The sequence below is a fragment of the Mycteria americana genome, chromosome 8 (genome assembly GCF_035582795.1).
Source record: "Mycteria americana isolate JAX WOST 10 ecotype Jacksonville Zoo and Gardens chromosome 8, USCA_MyAme_1.0, whole genome shotgun sequence".
Taxonomy (NCBI): Eukaryota; Metazoa; Chordata; class Aves; order Ciconiiformes; family Ciconiidae; genus Mycteria; species Mycteria americana.
In genome coordinates, this window is record NC_134372.1 from 27,736,078 (window position 1) to 27,755,272 (window position 19,195).

Consider the following 19,195-nt stretch of genomic DNA (forward strand, 5'->3'; position numbering starts at 1 on the left):
AGAAGCAACGCAGTGTTAGGTGCATTTATTGCAGCAAATTGTGCTTCCACTATGAAGCACCAAAAAAATCAAGATGTATCTCAGCCCCTGCTTCAGATATATTGTTTTAGGGGTTTTATGGGTAAGTTATACTCACTTCTCAATTTCTGGAGCACAGTGAACAAACTCATGGTTCCAGAACTTAAATGCTGGATTTTTTATCAGCTCAATGAAAGTAATAAGGAGACCCCAGGGATGAGGCCTATTTACAATCAGTCGTTCCAAGAGAACCCTGAAATCCAAAAGTAAAAATAGTTAGAGCTCAAAGATCTGAAATACACACAGAAGGAAAGTGAAAAGCTGAATACTGGCAAGTTGAATGCCTTCCCTCTCACCTAGTGATCTGCTCCTGGATAGCCTCAGTGTTGGCCTCTGCAAACAGGTACAGCATGGTGCAACTGAAGTAGTGGGTGTGACTGTTGGGATATCGCAGCTGATTGGCAATTGCGTTCAAGAAAAGGTACCGGCCTGCAGAAGAGGAACAGTGAATAAATACGGTTTTCCTTACACACACATGCAAAGGAATAAAGCAGCAACTAGTACTGCTTAATGTCAAGATTTATGAGCCTGCCTTATGAAGGTACCAAAAAAAAAAAACCCCCTGAAGATATGAAAAAGCCTTATCAACCCACACTGATGGGGCAGTAAGAATTCAATTCCTCTTCATTAAACTTATTTCTCATTCCCTTGAATACCTTGAACATTTGGTTTTAATATTGCTCCTGTATTCAGAGTTTAATATTCTAACGTAGCATTACTTACTGTGAATTCACTAGCAACTACATGAAATGATCTTCTGTATTTCTCACAGACAATCTGCTGTTAAATTTGACATTGCATGAACCAGAAGTGTTTCCAGCTCACCTTCAGTGTCCAGGTCTACTGCCAAATTCTGGAAGATGTCCATGTGAGCTGAGTGGGTAATGGTGCTCATAGAGGGTGTGCTGCCCTTGTTGTGAATGTGCGCAATAGCTTGAGTACCTACGTAGAGCACCAGTGCATTAATCAACTGGATGTTGTAGCGGTTGCCAGGTTCATTTGATACCTAATAGCAAAGATACAAAAAGCATTAACCTTCTCTATTCCTTCAGCAGTTGAAGGTACAGCATGTACAACAACAGCATCCAGGTATCTTCTTGATTATATGGAAGACAACACACTCAGACATCCACAAATTCAATTTGGCATTTACCCTTTTGTAATGTAGCAGTTGTGTGTATATATATATATATATATATATTTTTTTTTTTTTCAAAAGCATCAGCAAAGTGTTGACAGACCCAACAGACAATTATTGTACTCCCTGTCTAAAAGAAAAAAAACAGGTAAAGGCAATCTGAATTCACCAGCAGTGCCAGAGGCTGGCTGAAATGCACACGACCTGTGTGAATGCTTCAGTCTGAGTAATTTTCTGAGAACATCCAACTTCAGTCTTGAAGCCTGCTGCAAGCCAAACCATGTGGTGTGTTAAATGCATACACTGAGCTAACAACTCTGAGCTGGGCTTTGGCTAATTTGCCTCCCCCCGCCCCCCCTAAAGCATTAGCATGCAGATTCATAGATTTCAATAACTAGCAACATTTGGAGTCAAAATTTAATCAGATTCTAAAAAACCACAATCGGGTTCAATAAAACCCATTGAATCTCAGACAATGCCTGGCTAAACAGTGCTGGAGTCATGTGATGGAAGCCACAAGACTTCATCACCCAATGGTCAAGGACAAAAAAAAGCAAGCTTGATGCAATCAGCTCTGACTACATTCTTCACTAGAGATTTGCAAGGTTGTACACTAGAGACGTGCAAGCAGAAGAGTCAAAGTTTTAGATAACCTTACATTTTCACTTACACAAGCATTTGGCAGCTCGTGTAGATAAAACCAACTGCTTTTAAATTAGATAATTTTAGGGTTGTTAAAGTCAACGTTCCTCTTTCCTTACATTCCACCTGACTGAAACTACTTAACACAGACTTAAACATCCTGCTAGGGAGTGCTAGGGGAAATATTCAGAGAAGTGTGTGTTTTCAGAAGCTTTTCTACTGCTTGGAACACGTGCTTGCTACACACCAACAAAATTCCTGCAAGAAAGGAAGGTGACTCAGCAAATGAGATCATTTGTCCCACACCATTTAAATTCAGCATCCTCAGAAAACAGCCACTCACTTGTAGGTTGCTGCGCAAGTCAGACAAAAAAGTGACTGGAGAACGGGTTTTGAGATAGGAATCCAAGTCTTTCTTGAACTGAGGTGGCATCACTCCAGTGAAATTCGTGAGTATTCGAGGAGCAATATTAATCTCACTTAACATGTCTACCTGTTGAGAGAAATCCCAGTCAGCTAAACCGTAAGCAATCTCTAAAGGAACAAACTGCAAAAGCAGATCTGAAGTGATATTACATCAACTACTGCTGTTGATTGCTTTTTCCTACCAGCAATGAAAAGGAAACACTAGGCTTTTGCAGATTTCAGAAGAAATTTGGTCTCTAATGTCCAAACTTATTAGATGACTGTCTCAAAGAATTTAGAGTAGAGGATAAAAGAATTCAAGGGCGAAGGACATAGGGGAATTCAGTCACTGCCTTTGAAGTCTCTCTACCTACACTCAAGACAGTTTGGTAGTTTAAAAAAGTACAAACATCACATAAGTCAAGAACAGCCTTCTCCAATCTCAAGAACTGCTAACTGAGTGAGTGTTGCAGCTTCACTCCCATCACCCTGCATAGCTTAGGCAATGAAGAATAATGGGACAATGCTTTAGTAGTGTGAGAAAGTTTGCTCCTAATCGTTCCGTGATAAGGAGACTGGCACATGCCCAAAGATTTAATTAGGTAACATTAACACTTCTCAAAGTCTCTCCTCATTATGCAAGAGGCTTGCTTTAGAATGGTGGTTTATCTCATTATTTTCACAATAAGATGGTGTCTGTGTTTCTCATCAAAAAGTATTTACAATTACATAGTGCTCGGACACCAGCTCTTCAACAATTAGTTAACTGAACTCCAGTCCCCACGCATCCTGCAGAGCGCAAACTATATCATCCAGCATGAGCTGCACAAAACTGAGACAAGAACTGTTGGCTGACCTTTCAAACAGGTTTGCTTTAGCAAAGCCACAAAGACTGCATAAGTAGTCTGTTTTTCAGTGACAAATGACACAGTAAAATGATAAAGATGCCCTTGCCCCAACATTGTGTGCCAGTCAGATCTAGGAACACCAAGTCAGTCTCCCTTTGGAAACAGAAAAGCCCTCTGGCTTTCCATGCAAATGCTAGGTTCTCGATACAGTTCTCATGTAACACAAGTCTCAACAGCCTGTCCTTTCAGGTTGAACCTGCACAGACCCTGCAAGCAAGCTAAGTATCTACAGGTGCCAATGAAGCCACGCAGACCTGAGTCAAGCATTACGCTTCCAGCTGCAACAAATTTCATACAGGACAAGGGCTGCATCCCACTCTGTATGGAAACTGCCAAACATTGAGCATGACAAACACAATTGAAACCTACATGCTTTAAAAAAATGCTGTTCTGCTAGCTGCCAATGATGTCACTTAAGTTTCAAATTACCTGTTAACTTTTGAATGGCTGCATTAATTCACATATCAGTTAAGTTGTTCCCAAAATTTCACAGCCTCTGTGCCAAAACAACTGGACAAGAAGTATTTGGAGCATAAAAGTTTCCCATTATCGATCTCATGAAAGTAAGTCCTACCTTTAGATTGGGGGTGAAAGGGTCTGGAAGCCTCATGTTCCGTGGGAAGGCACTCAGGATCAGATTCCTTAGCTGAATACAGTTAGGTGGGATCACATCACAGAACCCATAGTGGTAGTCACAAAGAAATTCTGGGAAATCATGCAACAAGACCAGCAACACACGCAGAGTGCCCTGTGAAATAAGACATAATACAAAAGAAGTGTGTTAACTGTTGAAACTGTCCAAGGGCTTACAGAGCCATCCTTCTATGTCATGTGGTTAACATTAACAAGAAGAAATTAATCTGGGAAGGTAGCCTGTTTCTGTCCCACACCACATTTGTGTTTAACTCTAAGAAATGAATTATAAAAGAACAGTAAATCCTATTTGGCTACCAGAACACCTCTACTTTCAGACAACTTCCGTTGGAAGTAGCATCTATTAGGTGACTTTTTTTTACCTTGTAAAGAATTTGCATAGGTTTGGTGAGTTCCACATTTCTAAGGAAAGGAGCCAAGTACTTGAAAAGATCAATCAGTAACTGGGCATACATAGGCCAACCCTGTCAAGAAAAAAACCAGCAGGTGGAAAACATGCAATGAAGAGCAGTTATCTTAAGTTCAAAACTATAATTAGACTGGTCTTCATCTAAGCCTGGATCGAAGTTATGTCCTACTCCTAGCTCTAGCAGTGAGTGCAGGACAGCTCACTTCAACAGCTTTAGCTGCACATCATATACTGTGGGTGTTTCCAGAACACTCAACATGCCATACCGAGTTGACAGTATTTGGTCTAGACTACATCTCTTCCACACTTCGACAAAGGCATGTTAAAAAGCATTTAATAAATTCAATTCACCCCATATTCCATAGTTTATTGACACAAAGACTCTCCTCCATGCAGTTAGGTTACTGTGAATATGGAAGACAACAAAAATAGAACAGCCATGCTACTAGTGCACTTCAAGATGTGAAACAGCACCACAACAGATAAGCATCCATGTGAGCTTTTTAATTCAGAAGAGATAAACTGCAGCCACACCTTCTGCTGTGGTGTATGTGCCAGCATTCTTGCAATAAATATCCGATGGGAGATCAGTTCCAGCCAGGCATAAACAAAACCTGGAGCTTTTGTAGGCCTCAGGATGTGAAATGTGTTACTGAAAGAAAAGTTAGAGCAGGTTAGAAGTGCACAGCAATAAGATTGCTTTTCATAATATTGAGGGAAAACATACACAGCCCTAAAAGCAAGGCATTTTAGCATCTTGGGTTTTATACCAATCATCTTCCTTAAAACAAGCAAGTGGACAGTCTATAGTAGAGAACCAGTTATTCCGAATGTTGATTAAGCCACCACAAAGGAACAGTCAGATAGCCTTTAGATGAAAAAATCTTGATCCTACCAGGAAAGGATGAACGTTGTGGCCAATCTCAAATACATACCAGAAAGCTGTGAGTGTCTGGAAGTTGATGGTCTCCAGCACATGCTCAGGAGCATTTAATTCCAACAGCAACATGATGAAAATGCGATGGTAAGGAAGCTGCTGAAACTCACTCTGCCGAACATCATGGTCTTGCAGAAGAACTCCCACCACAATACCGAGAACCTAAATAGATCAAGACATTTCAGTAGTGACAGCAAGAATTACTTTGCAAGTCAGCCTATAGATAATACTTTAGCCATCAGTAAAAAAAAATCAGTAGATTCTAACAAGAACCAATAATTCTGGTTATTGGAAGCATTACATAAATTAATATTATAATCTGTATCAGCAACTCCCAAACACTATGCTTTTCTCTCCCTGTCCCATGGATCACAGTCGCAATGACTGACTGGGCAGTATTGGAAGGTCTTAACTACCTAAGACCCTCTAGCCATAAACGGAGTAGTGTAAGAGTATAGGCAAGGACCTCACAAAATCAAAGCAGACACCCAGGAATCACCAACCTTAAACCACGCTTTCTAATGCCTCAAAACAACAGCAGTTGACTTTTTCATTTCAAGGCACAAAGGTGAGTTTCAGGTTTGTTTGGTCCAAAATCTTTGTGAACAAGAAAGCCACTTGGCATCCTGATGCTCCACTCAACAGTTTATCATTTCAGTGACCAACCCATTAAAGTCCTCATCTGATACTTCAGCAGCAGCCTGCATTAAGGTCTACATTTCACATTTATCAGCAAAGATACACCCAATTATGCACTTCAAATGCAGCGAGTACAAAAAGGGGTCCCAACCTTATTCAGGAGGTTGATCTTTGTAACTGTGTTGGTTGCCTCCCCAGAGTGCTTCACTAGCAGTGCAATAAGTCGCACAAAGGCATCCAGATTGTGGTAGCACTTGGCTCGAATCATAGTGGGGTTGGCAGCAGGATTATGCTGTTGCTCAGCCTGAGCACGATAGCTGATTTCAACACACATTTCGGTGCAAAGACGGAAAAAGCGGGTGATCAGGTCATCTGTTTTCAGGATTCCTTGCTGGTGCATCTATTTGGGAAAGGAAAAAAAACCTCAGAACTGTAACCACAGAAAGTTCATTTTACAGCTTATTTAAAACAACACACACTTTACAAAGCACCCACCTTGCCTGGCATAATTAATTTTTACCACACTTGCAAGAGAGATGGGTAGCAAGCTATCTCTGCTACTTTTCCCCAAGATGAGTATTTTCAAGGCACCTCGAGGGTGGCAACATAATTTTAGCGAAGATATTTGCTCCCAAATAGAGTCTTTTTGATCCCAATTCTTTGAAAACATCAGCACAACCATCAGCACAGCTGAGGAGCCTGTTTCAGTATCAGTTCTGCTACCAGCACTCAACCTTGCATGAACGACAGCAAAAGGCAGCAGCAGTTCAGTCTGTCAGGCCTTTAGGAGCCCACACAGGGTGTACAAGCCCTAGGAAGGGCAGACTTCAGCTACTAGCTCAGGAACCATCATTACTTTGCAACAGCGTTCTGTAGAAGCAAACTGCATTTGGAGAGCAAGTTTTCCTTACAGGAAAGTTACATGCAGAGAAAGACTGGGTGGGCTTTTTTGTTTTGCATTGGGGGGTTGTTTTTAATAACATACATATAAAAAAAAAAAAAAGACACCTCCTTTTATTTGTTATCCACAGTATTAAAGCCATCAAAATGAAACAAATTACACTGCAGGAAACCTCTGGGTTTTGAACAAAGCATCTTACTTCTGAACTCCTACTGCACAGACATGAAGCTATATAAGCAGCGCAGTCGCTAACTCTTGTAGAACTTTTAGTATTTCTGGAGAAACTTTTTTTTTTAAAAGGAATTCATGCATCTGCCTTCAAAGTTCTATGCCCCTTGTCCTAAAGACTAGTGAAAAGGAAGTAATGCTTAATTTAAGCAGCCAAAATTATGGTCATTGAAATATGGTCATTGAAATTCAGTAATAAAACCTTGTTTAATGCAGTTATTACAACATACTCCTTTAAAACCCATAGCTAAAGCCTGTAAGGAAAAAATTATATATAAACACTGCACTTTGATATATTTCAATTGCTATTTCAAATCTGATCACGTACGTACAAAAAGGTAAGCAAACAAGTGTGATAAGACTGAAGCAGGACAGAAGTGCATTGAGTATGAGTATACTATACTGAAGTATGCTTTATAAGTATACTTTAAGGTATGAAAAGAGTGACGTCACATGAAGACGTAAGTTTTTTTTTTTTAAAGGTAGGTTTAACACAAGACCCATTAAAAACATTCAAAAAATATGCTATGCAGTAGAAGTTAGACCAACAGAAAGCTGGCTACAAGCCAGTACGAGGACACTAAAGTCACATGAAAAAAATCACTGCATCAGTTAAGATCTTTATGCATACTTCATAGCTTGAATTTCTTTTTGTTAGTAGCTGCAGAATCTGTAGCATTTCTGTGGTATTAACACGGAAATTTAAAGAGAACATAATGCAAACAGACTAAGTCAGGGGCTTCCTTGCAGCTGCAGTCAAGGAGCTGCCAGGAACACAGTTTTAGGAAGATGACTGCAGATATATAGGGAATTTGTTACCACACATGTTGGGCTACTGAGGGCATGTCCCTCCTCAATCACACCTGGAAGGCAGATGTGTGCTGTTCATCATACCTGTTAAGGTGCCCTGGAGTGAAATGTTGGAGGCTGTTTAAATTTAGGCACCACTTTAGCTACTGAAGTTTAAAGTTTTCCTCACTCTAATGATTCCAGTTAGAAAAAGGATTCTCTTGTTCACATTGTCTGAAAATTCACCTGCATCTCTATCTATCAGCAATTTCGTTCTGCAGGCTGTCAGAGCTTTTACTGTTACCCATAAGGAGCAACACTAGTCAAGCTTCATTACACAGAGCATGTCAGAACTGTTCCCAACAGCTATCTCAGCTGAAGTTCTTTTCCCACCAGACTTATCCCAAACCTCATGGTCTGAACTGACAGCTTGCTGCTACAGTATTTGAAGAACATGATTCGGTGAAGTGTAGGGGTTTCTACAGAACTTTACCATCAAAAACAGACAAAATTTTGATAGTCAACTGCCATACACCTGAAAGTTTCAAAAGGATGCCTAACATGGGTTATAACACTGCTTTAAAATGGAGGGCATCACACCCTACTTATGTTGAATAAAAAGCACCTTTCTTTCCAAAAGCTCTACCTGTCCAACAAACGCAGAGAATGCTTTGGTACTGTCACGGCCCGCTGCAGCTGAATGGTAGAGGTTCACCCACTCCCTCAGCAGGTATTCTGCCTTTTCCCTCAGACCTGGTGGATCATCATACTCAGAGGCTTGGGAAATTCCTGAATGCATCATGAAATTGGGACCTCCATGAGCACGGTCAATCATTGCTTCATAGTTTGATCGGACCACTTCCATCAGCTGGGGTAATCTAATACAACAGACCAGAGCAAGAGCTGGGTTAGAATTTCTCCTCCCCAGAAGGTGCGGGAACTGGAAGCTCAGTCAAATATAGTTGAAAGAAAGCAAATCATTTCTTAAACTAAATCTTTGTATCTTCCAGTCCTCACTAGAATAGCAGAAATAAGTCATGAAAGCAGATATATCTATGATGAAAGAAGGAACACTGCAGTCATACAAGCTTTGAAGTTCCACTCCAATTCATACAGCAGTGTGCTGCAAACCACCACAAGTACCAGAAATAGATTCACTTTTGCAGACTTTGGAAGCCCTAAAATGCTCCAAAACAGTGAGATGCCAGTGCTAAACAGCCTGACTAGGGCACTAAATTTGGCTGCAGTGAAAGTCAAGTCATATAGCGAAGACAGTGTACCCACACCAACTGCAGAGGAAAGGACCTTTGTTTTGGGACCTCCCACTAGCAGTTGGGTTGCTAGTGGCAGCCACTGCTACCAGCACCAGCCAGCTGCTGGTTGCTTTCACAGGAAACTGGAGTTCTCCAAGCTCCAATCCATATGTCTACCAAATCCAGCAGCAATTGCTTCCACCTTAATAACAGGAGGCCTGCAAGTTCCACAGGTATTTCCAGATCATATGGCAACATTTGCTGCCCAGTTATCTGCAGGTGGATACACAAGCCATGTGAGATTGGTGGACGATTGCTCCGTAGACCCTAAACAAAATTGTCTAAAGAAACAGAAAGGATTGTCTAATTTGATGAATTCCTTGTGATTAACAAATTAACATATTAACACCTAGATATTTAAATTTAAACAGGTAAGAATATTGCCTAAATTTGAGATAAAGCAGGAATTCGAGCAAGTTTCTCACAGTACCATAGTGTTTTGGAGCACAGTGCATAGAAAGATTTTCCTGCTTAAGCATTCAGTTTGACATGATGCTGCAGCTGCCTCTATTTTGACATAAAATCAGCACAATTACATTAGAGTGACAGTTTAAACTAACATAGGACTGCAGCCCTAGAGAAAGTTTAAAGCTGTATGATTGAATGATATGAGACATTGCCTATGTAACATTCAAATAATAAATGAGCACATGAGAAGTAATATATTGCACAGTATTTCAATCTCACCCTTCCGGGGCATTTCCTCTGGAATGAGCATTAATCCTCATGAGCGTCTCAATTGTGTGAAACAGATCTGCCTCTGTTACATGGGCAACACTTCTCTCATCCACCAACAGGATCTTTACCAACTGCATGGCAAATGCCACAGCCATGTAGTTCAAGCCATTCTCCATTGACTGTCAACATGAAAAAGGCAATTCAAGTTCAATCACAAACCTTACAGTAGACTGACCATAACTCTTCTCCTCCAAAAGAGCAGGTTGCCTTTACCTGAGCCAAGTGAAGGTCATACTGCTGCATGTTAACAAGGTGATTGCGGATTAGCAGCTCCACAGCTTCCACGTTGTACTTGTACTCATCTCTGCATTCAATCAGGCACCTGAAGAATTGGACTACTTTTTAAAAGTGTACTTAAACAACACAGTTTAAGCGAAGCAACTCAAATTTAATACTTCAGAAACTGTGCCATTCACTGTGATTCATTACTCAGCTACAAAAGAAGCCTCTTCTAGAGCATTCTCTAAGGTGATGTTTGAGTTCTGAACAGTCATCAGCCTCAAGCATTTGTTGCCCTGCACAACTAGTCACAACAGCCCTTCAAGAGCTTCAGTTTATTCAGCATAAGAAGCCTCTCTTCTGAGGACAAAGTGGCACATAGGCCTAGCTGAAGCACCAGTGCTTCTGCTGCAGGCATATGCCGTATCACATAGTTTGTGACAGCATATAGAGACATTATCTACAAAATGAGGAGAAAAAAACCCCAGAGCATCTCTAATGCTTAATTCCGTTAAAGATTCCTATCATGTTCTAGGATGAACCAGCATGAAGATCTAGTTACTTTTCATGAAAAAAGCTAGTTATTTTCTGTCTGCCCAAAATGCAGCAATGCAAAATATGAACAGCGAAGTGATTCAAAATAACACAGTAACTCCCAAAAGATGATGAAAGCTACATCAGTTTTCCTGTTGTCTCATAACTGACCTAGTAATTTGTTTATTACACCACGGAGATCCATATGCGCGGCCATCCTGCAGAGCTTTCAGCACAAGCAGATGACACTCACGATAGCGAAGCAGGAGGTCAGCATCTGCCCCGCTGGTGGCATCCAGTAAGCCCTCTACAGCCTAGAACAGATGCAACCTGTTAGCAGAGGAAAAAACAAGTCCTCTTCCAAATCTTCTGCAAATTAGATCAGTGAGACTTATCACCAGAAGACTCGGCAGACATGCAAAAAACAATTTAGTTATTGTACTGACCCCTTATAATAAGGCTATGTGATATTTTACCAGCTACTATGGCATCTACACAGTCCAGCTGTGTACAGTGAACACCACAAACAAGCCTATGGTCTCACTATGCCCCACTGGCTTTATATATGCACCAAGTGGTATGAAAGACCACATTAGTTTGTGCTGCAGATTCTGAAAGTCAATGCCTCCTCACGAGCAATTCTGCTTATGGCTCATGAAAAGCTACATTAAAGAAAATTTACAAAACCTGCCAGAGGTCAGCTATCAGGTTCTTTAGACAAACAGCTGCAGCACTCAGATGTATCTGCTATTCTACAGCAAATGGAAGATGAGTCTTTTACAGTGGCAGCACAATTTACCTGCTTAAGTCCTAGTCAGGACTAGATCTTTTAGTAGGTATGAGCGCTATCAGTCAAGAATAAAGAGCCTAACTCCAGCTTCCAGTTTTGTTTTGCCACTGTTCTTGGATCCTCATGCAAACAGCTCAGTATCCTTCCACTGTACTCAAAATGGATTCTTCTCCACATCTGTCACTATGCTCTGCACTACAACACAGGCACTGATGCCAGCTCAGCTCGCAGAGCTCACTGCAACACTCCCCACCTGGTATAGTCTACTGCTTCTGGCTGGGATGGAGTTAGTTTTCTTCATAGCATCCCATATGGTGCTGTGCTTCAGATTTGTACTGAAACAGTGTTGACAACGCACCAGTGTTTTGCCAATTGCTGAGTAGCGCCTGCACAGCATCAAGGCTTTCTCTCTCCCACTCTGCCTCCCCCATCAGCGGGTAGGCTAGGGATGGGCAAGAGGCTGGGAAGCAACACAGCCAGGACAGCTGACCCAAAATGAATAAAGGGATATTCCATACCATATGACATCATGCTCAGCAGTAAGAGCTCAGAGAAAGGAGGATGAAGGGGGGCATTCATGGTTATGATGTTTGCCTTCCCAAGCAAATATTACACATGCTGAAGCCCTGCTTTCCGAGGAGTGGCTAGATATCTGCCTGCTGATGGGAAGTAGCGATTTTTTTTTTTGCTTTGTTTGTGCACACAGCTTTTGCTTTCCTTACTAAACTGTCATAATCTCAATGAACAAGTCATCTTGCCTTCACTCTATTTTCTCCCTATCCTGCAGGGGAGGGGAATGAGCGAGCAGCTGGATGGATGCTTGGCTGTTGACCAGGGTCAACACACCACGCATACTCATTTATCAGTTACTACAAAATACAACGCACAAGCGTGCCGCTATAAATCCAGTACTAGGCTCAATACTATCTACCTACACGAGCAGTTCAAACATCTTAGCCTCCAAATCACCCTGAAATCAAAGACTATTCCGGAGTGCAACAGCTCTCTACTTGCCACATCTGAACAAAACTCCCCTAAGTCCCAGGATTCTGTACCTGCTTCCCACAGCAGCCTGGCCACTGTGTGTACAATACACCAAGTGAACACCATGGCCCTCTTCCAATTTTATTTACTGAATTTCCAAAGACAGCAGTTGTTCAGTATTGTTCAGCAAGCAAGTTCCACAGGATGCGTGAAGATACAATCATCAGCAAGACAGTCTACAAGCCAGATGAATAATAAACTCTAGGTGAGTTGTTACAGCAGAAGAGTTGTTAACACTCACCTTCTGCAGTAGTCCAAGTGCAGCAATAGCATCACGGGAGTTCCGAGCCACTACCACAGCCTCCAAGAGGCTGCGCAATGCTTGAGCTTGAGGATTCATGGCCAGGGTGTGTGGAATGGACTGCAAGTGCTGCTCCAGTTCTGTCATACATTTGTCATAGATTTGTGCTACATCATCTGTAGCCCAAGCTTGCTGCTTAAGAGAAAGTGGGAGTGAATGATTTTTTTCAAGGACTATGTTTGCAAAACTCTAATACTGATTGGCTCTTCTGCTTCGGAAATTATAGCATCCAAAATTTAGACCTCTACAGTACTGTGGCTAGGTATGCTGGCATTTTAAATAAATATGAGCAAATTAAGCTGCGGAAATAACTAGCAAACAATTCTAGCAGACCTTAAGACCAAGTATGCATACAAAAAACTGTTATCTCAAAATCCATGCTTGCCATCCATGACCTTCTCCAAAAGTAACCTGAGATTTGAATAAAATGCTTCACTCCTACTAAAACTACATGTAGTAATCATAACTTGCAGATCTTGTCCCAATTTGGGTTACAAACCCCTAAGACTGGATATAAATTTTATGTTGCTATTAGTTTGACATTAAAACTAATGCATCTTTCAACCACTATTCCCAAGCAATACAAATGCCTGATTCTTACTAGTCTTCTAGCAAAGGACGCAAGTTCTGCAACATTCACCAAAAGGGCTATAGCACTCTCAAGCTGATTAATTCAGAAATCTCTACCTTCATAGGCTGAGCCAAGAATCCTGTAGGCTGAGTTAAGTCATTGGTAGGCAAGAAGCCAGGGACATTTCGTGCAAACTCTTCATAAACAGCCAGCTGTTTCGGGTCCACACCTCCAACCTTTGCAATGAAAAGAACAGGCATTAACCTCATTGTTAAGCCCTATGGCAGTAAGAAGTGAGGGCAGTTTGTGTAACAGGTAGCTGCTCAGTCACATTCTTAAGCAGAGTGGCCTAGACGTCAAGAATTAGGATTCAGCTGCTCTGCACTGAGGTCCTGTCTCTCCTGACACACCTCCTAACAGGAGGATTTTGCTCTACAACTGCAACTCACATTCCCAGAAACAGGAAGAACTGAATACTGGCTTCATGCATGTCTGATGCACAAGAGAAGTGCTCTGAGCAGAGCACATGGTATGTCCTTTAAGGGAAGAAAATCTAAAGGAGACAAGACAATGAAACAGACAAGTCATCTTTCAGTGAAAGGAACAGCACAGAACAAGAGACAGGACTCTTAATGTCCTCAAGAAACTGAGGAAAACAAGAACACTCATTTTGGAACAACATATTCATGTGCTTCCATTACTAATCAAGCTAATAGCAGTTGCACTGTTAGACAAGACTAACAATACACAGGATTGCTCAGCTGAAGCTGCACCATCCACTTTTCATTATCAGGAGGGGGAGAAGAGCAGCATCAGAACATAGCTCAGTTAACATCCTCACCTTTAACCTGATCTGTTCTGGCATCCGCTCAGCCTGGTAAGTTAATACAACAGGATCACAGTACCGACGACCCTCTTGTCTAGCATGTTTTCTGAGCTCAAATTCCTGGGAAAAAAACCCAAACAGCACAATGAATTTTAGACAATGAGCCTGGATGTATATATGAACTTTTAAAAGACAGCAGTCCCATACTTACAGTTGCAAGCCTCTTGTCCATCTCAGGGCCTGCCTTTTCCACAGCTGTCTTCTGGATAAAGCAGCATGCTAGTTCACAGTTATCCTGCGCTAACTGGGCAGCTGCTTGCTCCATCATTTCCCGCTGTTGTGGGGAGGCTGCCTATTGAAAACCACAATAATCAGTGAAGGCTGTAAATTTTCCCTGTATATTACTAGCCTTAAAATCTGCACCACTGCCTATACAGAACACCAGCAATGAAAAAGAATGCTCTTAGGAATGCACCCTCTTTGCATGGAATATACAATAATAAATTTAATTTCGCACAGCTTTGAATAAAACATGTAGGCAAGATGACAGTAAAGACTTTCAACAAGGAACAAAACAGCAGGAGGTTCTCCATCTTCTCCACCAACCTATCTCCAGGGCATAGAAATAACCCCTGCTTTAGACTGATGCACATAGAACAGATGCTAATGCAGGAAAAGCAAGCCTTGCATCACAGCCTAAAAGTTTTTCCACTTCCTAGGTTGCAATCAGAAGATATAAAAGTGCATCACTAACAATGCAAACAGTAGTCCTAAGCCTTTTTCAGTGGGTTCCCCTTCTGATACAGATTTTCTTCTTTCCTTCTTGGAGTCTGCTTTAAGAGAACCCTGAACAGATGGACTTATTTTCCAGGGTGCAAAGCAGCAACTCCCACTGGAAACTGAATACACATATAAACGCAAACAGTCCAATCTACTGGGATATCCTTGTGCATTAAGATCTATCGCTATGTCATTAATTCCTGAGAACTACACTGCTTCTTTCAAATAAAAGAAATTCTTGCTTGTTAACCCACTTCATACGATAAGCCAGATGTGAATTTTTTGATGTCTTGTACAGCACTTTCTTCTGCAACACAATGTTTTGTATAATGTACCCCTTAAGAAAACCTCCTTGATTACAACTGGCCCTGTATCAATTTCATATATCTTCAGGGATAAAAAAACTTGACATGTTGCTATGTTTTCATACCCTTCATGACTTTTTACAAACACCGTGATACACTAGCACTAAGTCTTCCACAAAACTTGAATTACTTCTGCCTATACACATTCTTCCGTGGCACATTATGCTTGCTAGATATGCACAGCTGGAACACCAGTCTGTGTTCACTCTGCCTCCCCAACTTGAGTATCACATCTCTACCTTCTCGTACTACCCAAAAGATAACAAGCACTTCTCCAGTTGCCTCCCTATCTGAACTGTAGTCACATCTGATGAAACACAGCAAGACTGCACACCAGAGAAATATTTGTGCCCCTCCTATCCAGAGAACAACGGCACTTTCTCTTATGGTTACTAGCTTGACACCCAAACTCTGTTACCACAGCTGCTAACAGCAGTCATCAGCTCAGCTCACACGTTAACAAAGCAATACTAAAACTGCTTACTCCCTTCCTTGTGTTTAAGATGGATGGAACAGGATTCATCTGTATGCTTTTTCTGCTCTTCATCTCAGCAATCAAGTTACTTGAAGTTCTGTATATAAAGGGTCAACAGCGTTTGAGGCCTGGAGTTAAACCATGGACTATCCATCCCATACCTGCTGATGCAATTCTTACTAACATTTTGTGCTCCTTTCAGACCATTAAGTCCTGCCCTCTTGAGCCAGCACCATGCAAGAGAGCAACCCCACTGCAAAAGAGCCTTTGCACTGTCACTCCCCAACAGATGGGAAATAGTAACATGCCCTTAAGCAAGGGGTAGGCAACTTTTTTTTTTTTAATCCCTGAAAGGATAGCTATGTCTTGATCTTTCCAAGATCCTTATGCTCTCATGTCTGTTGCTGACACAGATGGTAAGCACAGCAAGTATTCTGGGTAGCAGCTGCAGTTCTGGCCAGCAGTTCGTGAACTGTTCCATTTAGTCAAGAAGGGAAAGCTACTACTTCAGCTCAAACTTTGTTCATTAAGAGACCTGAAAACAGCCTCTAGAAAATCCAACGAATTCACAAGTTGCGCAGAACAGTCTTAACTACATATCTCCTAACAGCACAAGCAAATAAAATCTGCCTGAAGCATGCATGCTGAAACAATCCAAGACATCACCAGAAAGTCCCAGAATCAATTCAGTCCTCCTCACTCTATCTTTTTTACCTCAAATCCCACAGAAAGATAAGCACTCCAAGGCTTCCATAACGTGATCAAATTGAAGAGAACATTGGGGCAAAATAAAAAGGTAGTCAGGAAGTTTGTGTGCAACATAGAAAGATCCGCCTTACAGGCTTAAGAGTGTTTTACATGAGCTGTAACCTCAGCACAGTTTTTTCACTGTAATTCAACAAAGAGTCATGAGACACTTGTCCACTAAATTAATCTCCACACTAGTTAAGCCATGTAATTAATCAACAAGTCTACAGCGTGGAAAACTGATTTGCTAATGGTGGATGTCTAAAGACCTGTAAGTTGGAAAAAAGCTTCAGATGATGCAACTCTTACCCTCAGTGCAGTAGCAAAACTATTTTTCAAGTTGGTAGCTATGCTCATCAGCAAAGGTTCCCTGCAGGTTATCATGGCCATCCCAGCAGTCAGGTTCCGCATCATATGGTGTGCAGCCACACGCATTCGTGACTCCTCTGAATCCAGTGCAAAGTCCTTCCTGACTATCTGCTCACAAGTAGTCATGGCAATCTTAATGGACCGATCGACCACCGGATGGACAAGTTCTTGCACCGCTCGCTCTATCGCCTGCCGCACACACTGCTTCAACTGTGGGTGGGCTTGAAACAGCGGAATCTGGAGGAGGATTTGGAAAGTTAAGTGAGAATAAAGTAAATTAGAATCCCATCTACCCTAGATATTCACATTTTCTAAACAACTTTTAAGTTTCCTGTCACAGCTTGCCTACAGTGCAGCACTCCCATGTTCCATATACAGCTATTACAATGTTTGATAATTCTGAAACTGGGATATATGACTTTTTCCTCCAAAGTTGCAGCTGAGCACAATGCAAAGACTAACTTAAGAGCTAAGTCACTGACTGGTCAACAAGAGCACAGAAGCTCCTTTTAAGTTTAAGTCCTGATAGCAACTATCCCAACTGACACTCATTACCAGAAATAAATTGGATACTAATGTCACAGTGAAAGATCTCTTGACCACCCAAGATTGCTAATACAACTACTAACCACCCCTAAAGTTCTCCATTTGATTACTTGTTAGGACTCATCCTCCCCATTACTTTTGAGTGACTCTCCAATAACTTCAACTTACAAAATGCTGCTCCCACCAGCTGAGATCTGTGGCAACATTGGTGGCAAGAATTCTTTTAGCAAATCAAATCAGCTCTAAAACTTACCGTTGGATTTAAAGTAATATGTGGAGCCAGCCCTCCTAAAGAATAGACATTGATGTCGTGATAACTGTACTGGGGCTGCGGAGGAACCGTGGCTGTGCAAGTGGTGCTGGTAGCTGGAGTTGTAGAAGCAGCTATAAAATACAAGAATGTTGGTATTGAACTGTTATTGGAAAGCAAGTGCTTATAATGGAAGTATATACTTCTCATTTAAACCAGCAAGTGACCAAGAAACTAAGGTTTTGCAGTTTGATCATGAAGCCTCCTGAACTTATAAAGCAATTTTTATTCTCCATTTTCCCAATGATTAGTACCAAACTAGCTTCATCACCTTTTAGCAGACCTGTTTGTTATGATACAGTTTAAACCCTGATGTCTTGTTAACAGATCATCCTACTTCACAAAGGAGTAGCTACACACAGCACATGTAGAATTAGTCCTCAGGATGGCTTCCATTCCCTTCCTGTCTCCAAACTCTGTACACTTACTTCTATTACAAAACTATCTAAGTGCTCCCAAACATTCAGCAATGTTAAAGTAGGGTATGTAGCTTCACATTCTTCTTTGCAATAGCATAACCTGTCTTATTAAAATTTGTATAGTATGGTTCTGGTAGCATAACCCGTCTTATTAAAACTTGTATAGTATGGTTCTGTTTGAAATGTACTTACTAGTTGTTGTGATGGGTGGTAGCTCTTCTGGCTGCTTCACATCCTTCTTTGGAGCAGACAGCTGCTCATCCAAATTTTTCAGACGATCCTTATCTTTCAAGAGACTTCCAGGTTTCAGCTCATTGATGTCTAGCGCAAGATTCTTGCAGAGCACCTCAATCTCAAACTTCAGATTCAACTGCACAACAATTCTAGTTTAGGTTATGTCACAAGGAAAATACCCAAAACATTTACTGGGCCACTCAACTTCTAAGCTTCCCATTCTAACCCCATGCCTTTTAGAGACTTTGATAGTGACTGAGGATTAGACAAATGTCTTGCATGCTGACCTCCTAGAAGAATAATTTCATCCAAGTTCTACCAAATTAAGCAATGCCCAATTCTCCCCATGCTAAAGAAGCTAGAAGTGAAATTTGGTCCTTCACAACATCCTTCTTGACTGGTATGTCAAGAAAACCTCACACTCAGTAGGTATAGAAAAGAAAAACAGACGTTTACTTTTAGATCGTGTTCTTGATGTAGCTCAGCTAAAACATTCATAATGGCCATTGTCCACGGGTTTGGAGGCCTGAAGACCTACAAGAGAAAGAGAAGAGCAGTATTACACAAACTTCTTGAATCATTTGGATAACTTATGACTGGAAATTTTTGAAACATGAACAGCTATGTGTGCATACAGCTGTGGAAGAGTTTGTACAGCTGCAATTAGGGTAGAATTTAGTACTCTGCTTGACTGGAACTAGATTAGGATGCTAGTTGAACATTAAGCTGGAAACACAATGACTTGGTACTCCTGAGAGATCAGTTCTATGTCAAGCAGAACTGACAAGAGCTGATCAGGGTCAAAGGTGGGTGGGGGAAATTAAAAAAAAAAATCAAAGAATAAATAGATCCTAGAACGTCTTCAATGGCATTCTTCCATTTCTCA

The 19,195-nt window shown here is 41.3% G+C and overlaps 1 protein-coding gene across 11 annotated transcripts in view; it reads right to left on the minus strand.

The window, feature by feature from the left end:
• CNOT1 (CCR4-NOT transcription complex subunit 1) overlaps positions 1-19,195 on the minus strand; it is a 60,851-nt gene that overhangs the window by 556 nt on the left and 41,100 nt on the right. For 5 of the 11 annotated variants that reach the window (XM_075510414.1, XM_075510409.1, XM_075510407.1 and 2 more), the window contains 21 exons: positions 18,766-18,843; positions 18,268-18,445; positions 17,600-17,730; positions 16,741-17,037; positions 14,276-14,416; positions 14,080-14,184; positions 13,355-13,474; positions 12,608-12,802; positions 10,704-10,846; positions 9,993-10,101; positions 9,729-9,898; positions 8,354-8,606; positions 5,962-6,210; positions 5,170-5,333; positions 4,769-4,886; positions 4,188-4,289; positions 3,746-3,919; positions 2,202-2,351; positions 904-1,084; positions 375-507; positions 137-271 (listed from right to left, as the gene is read on the minus strand). In XM_075510414.1, coding sequence (XP_075366529.1) covers positions 137-271; positions 375-507; positions 904-1,084; positions 2,202-2,351; positions 3,746-3,919; positions 4,188-4,289; positions 4,769-4,886; positions 5,170-5,333; positions 5,962-6,210; positions 8,354-8,606; positions 9,729-9,898; positions 9,993-10,101; positions 10,704-10,846; positions 12,608-12,802; positions 13,355-13,474; positions 14,080-14,184; positions 14,276-14,416; positions 16,741-17,037; positions 17,600-17,730; positions 18,268-18,445; positions 18,766-18,843 — 3,326 coding nt within the window. The remainder of the gene's footprint in view (positions 1-136; positions 272-374; positions 508-903; positions 1,085-2,201; positions 2,352-3,745; positions 3,920-4,187; positions 4,290-4,768; positions 4,887-5,169; positions 5,334-5,961; positions 6,211-8,353; positions 8,607-9,728; positions 9,899-9,992; positions 10,102-10,703; positions 10,847-12,607; positions 12,803-13,354; positions 13,475-14,079; positions 14,185-14,275; positions 14,417-16,740; positions 17,038-17,599; positions 17,731-18,267; positions 18,446-18,765; positions 18,844-19,195) is intronic. The other 6 variants (XM_075510412.1, XM_075510413.1, XM_075510411.1 and 3 more) reach the window with 3 other exon arrangements.